Here is a 10,276-nt window from a genome sequence, read left to right as displayed (position 1 = left end):
CATGAAATAAAAAAGGAAGCACCAAAAAAACTTGCGATCAGGCTGAGAAGTCATTACAAGTGGAGAGGTGGTGATGCTTGCTTGTAATTTAGTAACATAAGACTGAAAGACTAACCACCACTTAAAATGTTTCAGAGGGCCAACTGCTTCTGTGACACAGAAAATGCAAATGTTATGGATATCTTTCTTAGAATAAGCTTCTACGTTTTGTAATGTGGTAACATGACATCCTGGCCAAACACTTTCTGTAGGGCTATGAAACGTTTTTGGCCAATTCTTTTCGACCAAATACTAAAAATGAGGCCGTTACAGTGGCAATGAAGCAGTGTCAACATCTGCAGTGTTCCTAATTCCTTGCAGATGCACCGGCAGAGCGGCTAAAACAACAAACAGAATTAAACTGGGCAAGTTGGGCTCATCAACTCCGCAAAAAGCGCTGGGTGCTGTCATCGGTGTACAGCATGCGCTGTACGCCGATGACATCACCCTGTGGGCCATACAGGGCTCCCTCGGAGACATTGAGGCCATCCTGTAGCAGGCGGCGACCATATTGGACCGTTATGCTCGTCGCTGTGGCCTCCAATGCTCCCCCTAAAAATCTGAATTTGTGCACATACGCCCATCACCGAAGTGCACAGCCAAAATTGCGCTGTCTCTTGAGACAGGTCCAATCCCTGAACATGTCAAAGTCCGGGTACTGGGGCTCTTCATACATCAACACAGACAGTCAAACGACATTGGCGAAACTGCGTAAGGTGGGGGACCAGGTGGGCCGCATGGTCCGTCGGGTTTTTAACAAGCGCGAGGGGTTACGATGCAAGGACGCCTTGAGGCTGGCGCATGCATTTGTAACCAGTCGAATTCTATACTCAACTCCGTACCTCCACCTGCGGAAGCAAGTCGAGGATGCACTCGAAGTCCCCCCCCCCCCCCCCCCCCCCTGCAAAATTATTAAACAGTCCCTGGACCTCCCCGTGAACACCTCCAACCAGCGTCTCCTGGGGCTGGGCATGGTGAACACGTTTCGGGAGCACCGGGAAGCCCACTTGACAAACCTATATACACGTCTCTCGAAGACATCGTCGGGTCGCCGCCTTCTTGCCCGACTACATATCCAACACACCACTCTCATGGAAGAGCGCGTATGCATTCCATCCCAGTGGAGATGCACCCTCCACGTGCGCCCTCTTCCCGCAAACATGACCCGTGAGGACCATAATGGCCGGTGTCTGGCGCGGGCGGAAGTCCTGGCTCATCCCTATGGATCGAAACCTGGCATATTCTACGTGGACGCCTGCGGTCCCCACCATGGGGGATGGTATACGGCTGCAGTTGTCCACCAATCCAAACTAGTGAATGGACTTACTTTTCGAGCCTGCGACAGAACACATGCGGAGGAGGTTGCCATTGCATTAGCTGCAGCTTATCCCACTTTCAAAACAATTCTTTCTGACTCATGGGGGGCCTGTCGGAACGTCGAGCAGGACTGGGTACCGTACCTAGCCCATCACCTTCTTCAAAACAGCGTCTACACCGGGGACCCCGCTCATCGGAATATCATTTGGGCTCCTGCTCACATAGGCCTTGAGAGAACTGAGGCAGCTGACGCTGCCGCCCGTGCGTTCTCTCACCGGGCATTCCCCTCCGACCCTGATGATCAGGAACTCGAAATCACTCCAGCTTACTCTTTCAAAGATATTGTTTTACTATATCAATCTGGCCACGACATTTATCACCACCCATGTAAAAGGACTCTCAAAGGCTGAGGCGAGGCTTCTGCTCCATCTTTATACAAATACTTTGCTGTGCCCGGCAGCTCTCGAACACATCAACCATTCTTTCTTGGGCAGCTGTCCGCACTGTGCGGAGAAGTCTTTGGACATTTACCACATGGTGTGGGCCTGCCCCTCCAACCCTGCTATCCCCCCTCCTCCCAACCCCACCCGGGAGGACTGGGAGGCGACCTTGCTCGGATGCTCTGACCTACAGGCCCAAAAGGGCTTGGTTGAGCGCGCCCGGGCAGCGGCCAACGCCACTGGAGTTCCGTACTAGGGACCCCACCTAGTGCTTGTGAGGACTGGCCTCTTAAGGGTTGGTGCAATCATACCTCCCTGTGAATGCTCTTTTGAGCCAATAAATTTCTTTCACCACAATAAATGTCTTTCACCACCACCACCACACCGAAAAAATGAAGGTCATGAGCAACATTAGGTTTTCTAGCAAGCTGCTTCTCGCCCATAAATGCATGGAGTCCAAAAAAAAAAAAAAAAAGCAACGGCGAGCGGGGGAGCACGCGCAGCAATCAGATAAAATGCGCGGCCGGCGCCATGCAGGAAGAAGGGGGCTGAGCTGGGGGCTGAAAGGGGGGCGGAGCTGGTTACGAGGCAGACGCCAATGCGAAACCCAGGAACGGGCGCCAAAGAGCTGCACTCTAAAAGAGAGAGAACTAAAACACTCAGTCTCCTTAAAAATGCCCTAAAAACTCAACATACTGTACAGAGGCTAGCTAAAACCATAAGACGTGGGATATCAGAATAGCACACCAGCAGTATATCTACGCTAGTACTGCCTTAGGCCAGTTTCCCATGCATGTGATTTTCGCCTGCGACACTGCGAATTTCGTCGGTCTGCGACTGGGAAGAGCCATCGTTCAAGCCGCAGACTGCTTGCAACTGCTTGCCAACTTGTTGGAATTCGATCGCAGCGTCGGTGTGATCTGTCTGCAACTAACCATGGACTGACCAATAGGGAGCATCCCGACGGCGCGTCATGAGCACGTCACTTGCCGTCACCTGCTATCGCCGGAAGTGAAGTATCGCAAGCAGTGCAGCAACGTAGTTTAATAATGCAAACTGATTTATTCCAATAACAGCATACGAAATATTCTGTCGTGACTAAAAACGCACATAAAACTAGCAACATCGATACACGTTTTGATGTGTTAATGTTGCATTTAACAAATGGTTGGCTGTACATGCATCAAGCAACCCTGCGTGTCAGCCCGACCGAATTCGCTGAGAACGTGCTGTATGTGAAAGCACTGACTGAAAATCGCACTGCGGCGTCACTGACTAGACAGATTATTTTCGGTCCAGTCGCAGCATGTGAAACGGTCCTTAGCCACATCATCATCATCAGCCTGACTATACCCACTGCAGGGCGAAGGCCTCTCCCATATTTCTCCACTTAACCCGGTTCTGTGCTAGCTGCATTCACTTGACCCCTGCGAACTTCTTAATCTCATCCGCCCACCTAACTTTCTGCCGCCCCCTGCTACGCTTTCCTTCCCTTGGAATCCAGTTTGTTACCCTAAGCGACCATCGGTTATCCTCTCTTCGATGTCCTGCCCATGCCCATTTCTTCTTCTTAATTTCCACTAGAATGTCGGTAACTTGAGTTATTTCTCTGACCCACTCTGCATGCTTCCTATCTCTTAATGTTACCCCTACCATTTTTCGTTCCATACCCCTCTGGGTTGTCCTTAACTTAAGTAGAACTCTCTTGGTTAGCCTTCACATCTCAGCCCCATATGTGAGTACAGGTAAGATGCAACTGTTGTATACTTTCCTCTTGAGCGATACCGATAAGCTGCTAGTCATAATCTACGAGTGCTTGCCAAATGCGCCACAACTGGCAAGCAAGTCAAACGGGCCGTTCTAAACACTTCTCAGTGCTCCATTGGGTGAAAAATGCTTGTGTGCTTAAGAGGCTGTTCAAAAACATGCACTGCTATTTATGGAGTGATGCAGTGCAGCCTTGTCTTGAGCAATTTGCCCCCTTGGCAAATCCTGCATGAACTAATATGATTCTCAAGAACCAGGGCCCAACAGTGCAACTAGACCACCACTGCTGAAGCATAACACAACGAAATGATAAAGAGCATAAACCACATAAATCTTCTGCCATTTACGCAGATGAGTTTTGGTGTCGAACACAAAAACTGAGTTTTCAAGTCTTCCCAGCACCGTGGGAAAATTGAAAAGATGATAAAACTAATAAAAACAAAAGGACAGGGTCTTCCCAGCACCGTGGGAAGATTAAAAAGATGATAAAACTAATAAAAACAAGAGGACAGGGAGAAAACAACCCTACCAGAACTAGATACAAGGAAACATCCACATTTTTTTTTTTCACTCTCATTAGCAGCCGGCAAGCACGTATTCTCCTGCACAACAGCTGATGTTTCAGGAGCTACTCATGGGCCATGTTGCATGTGTACAAGCTTTGGGGGAGGGAGAATGTCAAAAACTCCCAACAGAGCAACAACGACTGCTTCATCCAGCAGACCAGGAAGGATGCTCATCATTCGGAGCCAAACCACTCTGTCTTGTACTTGATTGATTAAGAAGCACGTAGCGATCATAGCTGGCAGGTTCCAGCTAGGTCTGCTCTGTTGAACCAGAACAGGCATTTTTTTTTCGCCCTCAGCCAGGAGGACAGGCGTCTCGATGCTTGCTGAACACCAGCAAGTGACTTTGTTCGCCTCACTCTAAGGCCAAGTGGACATGCTGGAGACTCCGGTCAGCATGGGACTTGTCTCAAGTACTTGATCTGCTCCCCAGTTGGAAAAAGGAGCTTTCACTGTGCAGCACCATCTCTCCACAGCTTCTGCTGTTCGAGCAAACGCTCCAGCGGTGAGGGGCCGGGTCCCGACCACAGAGACTGCATTGGAAAAAAAGACAGTCTTTGAAGTCTCAAACTGCAATTTGCAAATGCACAGCAGTAAATACGGGCAATGAATTATTGATGTAGCGGGATAAGAAGCCTCATGGGTAAAGAAATGCATTGTTTGTCATAAAAATCAGCGACCGGCTGGATGGAAACGTCACTACACCGGTAATGACACCTACACATTGCTGCACCTGCGATCTGCGTCATCCCCTCCAGACACCTTAAGGGAAATGTTAAACCAACGGAAAACACAAGCTCAATGCTGAGGCATCAATGGCTTCTAATCTTATGACAGTGAAAACACATAATGTAATTAGGTGTCCTCATGAATTTTTGGCTCAATCAGCTCTGCCTTCCAGTATTGATCTTGCCTGCAAAAGCACTGTTGACACATGAAGGAGTTAGGGCAAAAAATTTTAGGCTGAGTGCTTCATTTTATTAGAATCGTGTGTAAGGCAGTGTACATGACCTGTGTCCATAGGTCGGCACCATGAGGAGGGGCTCACTCACACTAACGACCAGTGACACTCAACGCCACTCACCCACTCCCATGCATCGTCAAACACTCACACTCATGGCCACTCCTGTTTGCGGCCACTCACTCACACTCACGGTCACTCTGATACATGTCCACTCACTCACGCCCACTCATGTCCTCTCCCATTCATGGCCACTCATTCACATTCATACTCGCGGCAACTCTCATACATGTCCACACACTCACACCCGTTCCCATTCACGGCCATTGACTCACACTCATGCCCGCCAACACTTGCATCCACACAGTCGCACTTACTCATGGCTGCTCCTATTTGCGGCCACTCACTCCCACACTCATGCCTGGTCCTGTTCATGGCCACTCACTCACACTCATGAGCCTGCTCCCATTCCCGGCCACTGGCTCACACTCATACCCATGGCCGCTCCCATTCGTGGCCACTCACTCGCGCTCACACTCATGGCCGCTCCCATTTGCGGCCACTCACTCACATTCATGGGCACTCCTATTCATAGCCACTCACTCACACTCATGACCACTCTCATACGTGTTCACTCACTCACACTCACGCCGTGAGTGTGGGTGAGGCGATATGAGTGCACTCATGAGTGAGTGTGCCGACCTATGCAAGAAAGTATAAGAATAGCGCAGGTAGGCTTACACTTAAACAAGCATTATGCAGGACATTATGCATTTTGTCACTTCTGCACTTTTGGCTCAGCAGTTAATTAAATCTACTGGAACCCACTTGTTTGAACAGTAGCCGTTTTTATCAAAAAACCAAAACTTATTGTTAGGTCTCATTTCTGCGGCACAATCATCACTGGGTATAAAAAATAAACCAAAATTAGAGCTACGAGATCTGTTCTAAGCGATGGGTCCGGAATCAATTTGAGCCGCCATTTTGGAAACGAACACGAACAAGAATTGCGCATACTAAACGCCCGTTTCACGTGCAGTGGTTTTACTCACCGCCACTGCGATCATCATCAGCCTGCGACAGGACAGAGTGTAGGTCCAGCCTCAAACGGCTTGAGCAGCATCACTATGCTCGCTCTGCGTGCGACCAATGACTAACACTGAACACCGGGATGTCCTCTGATGAGCGGTCACACGGGATAATTTGCTGCGGCAGAGGTCAAACTATTTGTTTTAGTTAAACTGAATCTTGCACTGAATCTGAAAGCGCACTGACTGTAATATCAATGCAATCCGTGTTGTTACCACTATTGCGAGAAATCCCAGACAGCCTATGCAAACACCAAGCAACCCTGCATGCTGTCCTTGCATGTCAGTCCAATCATACTCACTACATACGCGTCGCATGCGAAAGCACTGATTGAAAATCACACTACAACATCAGCATCAATATTTTCGTTTGGCGCAAGCGCACTTTAAAGTGCGGTAGCTCACTTTTATTGCGAAAGCAATACTGCTCGCAGTTTAAGCCTTCAGCGTAGAATGGTGGTGCCCACCATTGACCTTTGACCTTTAGATGGCCCCTGTAGACGACCCCAAGCTGGCAGGAGCTGCCAACTTTGGTCTCTTGTTTCACATGGGACGGTTGTCAGAATCAGCCTGCCAGGACCCTGGCATTCACGTTACTCCTAGAGTCCAATAAGGCACGTTCATATGGCTTGGTTAAAGAGGGGCTTTATATGTGGGCTGGAAGGAGCTGCCAACATGGGTCTCTCGTTTCACATGGGACGCTTATGTTAGTATCAGTCCGCCAGGACCTTGGCATTTCGTTACCTCTCTAGGCCACTAAGGCACATTCATACGGCTTGGTTAAAGCGGGGCTTTATGTGTGGGCTGGGGAAGAAGAAGAAGAATTAGAAGAATGTTCGGTCACCCGCAGCTATTGCTTTCACTCAATATTCGGTTCAGCAGTGTTGAACTCTTCTAATTTTTTCCCATGTCAATTTTATCCTGCAGCGTTTGAACATCAACACCATACTCATCGCAGCTTTAGTAGCACTGCCAAGAAGTACCGAGATCGAGTATAGTGTGGGTCTCTAGAAGATTGGCTTCTAGAGCTCTGCATAGTATAGCCCTTTGTTTTCCAGGTAATGGATATTTTTTGACAATACCGCACTCCTTGAGCGGATGAACAATGAAGTATGTTTGTCGGGTCGGGACGCCTAAACACCCGTATATTTCACCTCGCTCAACTCTTTGGTTCTCCGATGCGCACTCTCGCTGCTTCATGCACTTCCTTTTCTCCCTCCCTCTCTATACTTTTCGTCCTGGCTTCTGTCGTTCTTGCGCATTCCTCCATGCAGCTTGGTAAGAGCTCGTTTTTCGCCACAGCACTTCTCATGTGAATCCAGCAAAACAAAAACAACTTCCAGTCAAAGAACACCGAACGCGACTTCCTTACCAAGCATGGTGAGCGCGCTGACCATAAGATCGCCTTCGAGGAAGTGAGCTGTGAAACATGCTGCCTTTAAGTTGTATCACACCCAGTTCACCAAGGCGACTGGAATCAGGTTGCCGGGGACGCTAGCCCGCTAGCTCCCTTTCGCACGCCAGCTAACAAAAGAGGGGAAGCAAAGGCCGTGGCCTTGCTGCTGCTCGCTCATCTTGCAGCCCTGTGGTGACATGCCTCGAAATGCTCAGCCACCCGCCTCTGCTCACTGACCATATTGTTAACATCAGCTTCGGGCTGATTCATCCTTTTAGTGATTGTTCGTTCTCCACTACCCCCCAACCTTTCACACACACTCTGCACGGGGACAAAAGCTTCTTTTTCTGCCTTGCTGTAGAATTGTGCAGAAATTATTTCACAATGGTGGGGTGGGTTTATTTTCCAAGCAGTAGTTGTGTGCCAGGCTGGTCTCGCTTAACTTGGGCAGAGATGCGAGTCATCTGTGGACCCACCTTGACAACCATGGAAAAAGGACATGGAACAATCGTAATTATAAAACTGCTAGTGCTCACATTTCTGGCTTCATCGAGATATTTTATTTCAGAGAGCCGGAGCTGGGAATTCTCAGATTTATTGCCCTCATATAACGTTCCCTAAACGTTCAGATTTTTCCTTTGTTTGTTTTATTCTGTCATTATAAATTGTCGTCAAAAGAATAAGAGTTTATTACAAAGGTGGCCCTAACAGCAGTTACTTGAACGCAGCTTTCACTAACAGTCGCAAGTCTTACTTGGCGGATGACGATTTGTCGACTGGTGGTGGTAGTGGTTATTTATTGAATAATCAAACGAAAGGAAGGAAAAGAGTGCCGCCAGCTGCGGCAACTGCTATCTAAAATCTGAAGCACCCAAGCTGTGACCGGTGGAAAAGCAAAGGAATAGGGAGAGGATAGCGAAGGGAAGTGCAGAGGGGAGCGATAGCAACAAAGGACAGGAAAAGGACTGTGCTGATATTTGGCCTGCAGCCTTTTTACTTCTCGTAGAAGAGACCATTTATTTTGTCAGTTAATGAAAATGCAACATATACAGTCGAACCTGGATATATCGAACCCAGATAGTTCGAATTTTGGTTATATCGAACTCGCGGAATAACCCCTTAAATATCCAATGTAAAAGTATAGGAAAGATGCGTCGTAGATCGAACTCAATTTCACCGGTCGTTCAATATATCGAACTCCGCACCACGCACTGGACGGTGTGCCTCCCCCAAAGACGATCGCATCACCTCGGCCGTTTGCCGCGTCTCGTTTTCAAGCCACGCGCGGAGGGAATGAGAGGACACAGCTCGGCGACAGCTGCAGCGAAAGCCCTTCCCCCAAAGGTGCGCGCATCTGCGGTGATTGCTGCCGCACTAGCACGTGACGTTTGCAAGTCATGTGTGTGAAGGAACGAGAGGGAACCAATGCAGCCGTGGTGTTCGGGAGAGGGGAAAAACGCGATAGAGCGAAGCGCAAGGGTGTGCCCACTCTTCTGCTGAGCTTTATCTCTCCCCTTCCTCTCTCTTTCCCAGTCGCATTCGCCGCAGCACGCACTACGCATGCGTGGACAAGCCAGCTCAGCCTGTGGCAGACGCATAGAGAAAGAGATTGGTAAAGAGTGGACACTCGGCGAAAACTGGCCCAAGGAAAACGACGCGCGACTTGTTGCGCTGCCGCCGATTGATGGATTACGGCACCAGCGCAGACATGCGCGGACGGGCTCACGACGGCACTTGCTGCAGCGGTAGCCTGCCGGAGCAGACGACAAAAAGCTGTCGAAGGGAGCGAGCAGTTGTTGGCTCGTGCTTTGCCACGCCTGTGCGGCACAGACCACATATTTTATCTCTCGTGGGCTGCTACGCGGAACGACGCCAAGGTGAGCAACGTTTTTTGCTGAACTACGCTGCATTTGAAGCAGTTTACCATGACCACGCCGGCCGGTGCCAATTAAGTTTCGCAGCTCATGAACAGGCGCGCCGGCTGTTCAGGCATAGAGAAGTTCAGGTGCAGTTCGTGACGCTGCGGCAGTTTCCAACCGCGGCGAGGTTTAATATGTTGTGTTCTTGCGAAACTGAGCTGCATTTCAAACAGTTTATCTCAGCGCGCTGAACAAAGTGGCATGCGAAGCACCAAGGCACGCCGTTGCGCCAACATGGCGTGTTAGCCGGCCGGTGCGGCCAGGCCTGACACGGTTTGCCGAACGACTAGTTTTCCTAAGTGTCGCGTTTAACAGGGCGACGGTAAGGTCAGAAATGTTGCATTCTAGACTTTTTTGTCAAACTGTGCAGAATTTCAGGCAGTTTAGCTCAGTACGGCGGCGACTGCGCTTCACAAAGTCGCGCGTGAAGGGAAAGCTAACAGGCATGACAAGGCGTGCTGGCCGCCGCGGTGACGTGACATGGCATGAGGCGGTTTTGCGGACGGCTAGTTTTGCGTGGTGTTGCGTTTAACAGTGCAACCGCAAGATGAGAAATGTTTCATTCTTGTCAAACTGCGAGACATTTTGGGCAGTTTAGCTCAGCACGGCGGTCTGCACTTCACAAAGTCGCGTATGAAGGGCAAGCCAACATGGCGTGCTCACCGACCGCGGTTTTGCGAACGGCTAGTTTTGCGTGGTGTCGCGTTGCATCTAACGGGACAACATTAAAGTGAGGTGTTTTATTATGCTGCAAGCTTCATTACTTCAGGTGTTCAGCACTTT

At 49.6% G+C, this 10,276-nt stretch overlaps 1 protein-coding gene and 1 pseudogene across 3 annotated transcripts in view; one reads left to right on the top strand and one right to left on the bottom strand.

The window, feature by feature from the left end:
• The first annotated feature begins 776 nt into the window (after positions 1-776).
• Positions 777-2,052, top strand: LOC146172217 (uncharacterized; annotated as a pseudogene).
• LOC146172216 (uncharacterized) overlaps positions 1,682-10,276 on the bottom strand; it is a 139,041-nt gene continuing 130,446 nt past the window's right edge. For all 3 annotated transcript variants that reach the window (XM_084585739.1, XM_084585737.1, XM_084585738.1), the window contains one exon: positions 1,682-4,662. In XM_084585739.1, coding sequence (XP_084441865.1) covers positions 4,579-4,662 — 84 coding nt within the window. In that variant the 3' untranslated portion in view covers positions 1,682-4,578. The remainder of the gene's footprint in view (positions 4,663-10,276) is intronic.

Source organism: Amblyomma maculatum, unplaced genomic scaffold (genome assembly GCF_055883805.1).
Source record: "Amblyomma maculatum isolate TAMU_Amacu unplaced genomic scaffold, ASM5588380v1 scaffold_13, whole genome shotgun sequence".
Classification (NCBI taxonomy): domain Eukaryota; kingdom Metazoa; phylum Arthropoda; class Arachnida; order Ixodida; family Ixodidae; genus Amblyomma; species Amblyomma maculatum.
Note: the sequence above shows the minus strand (reverse complement) of the source record. Positions and strands in the feature narration are given on the sequence as shown.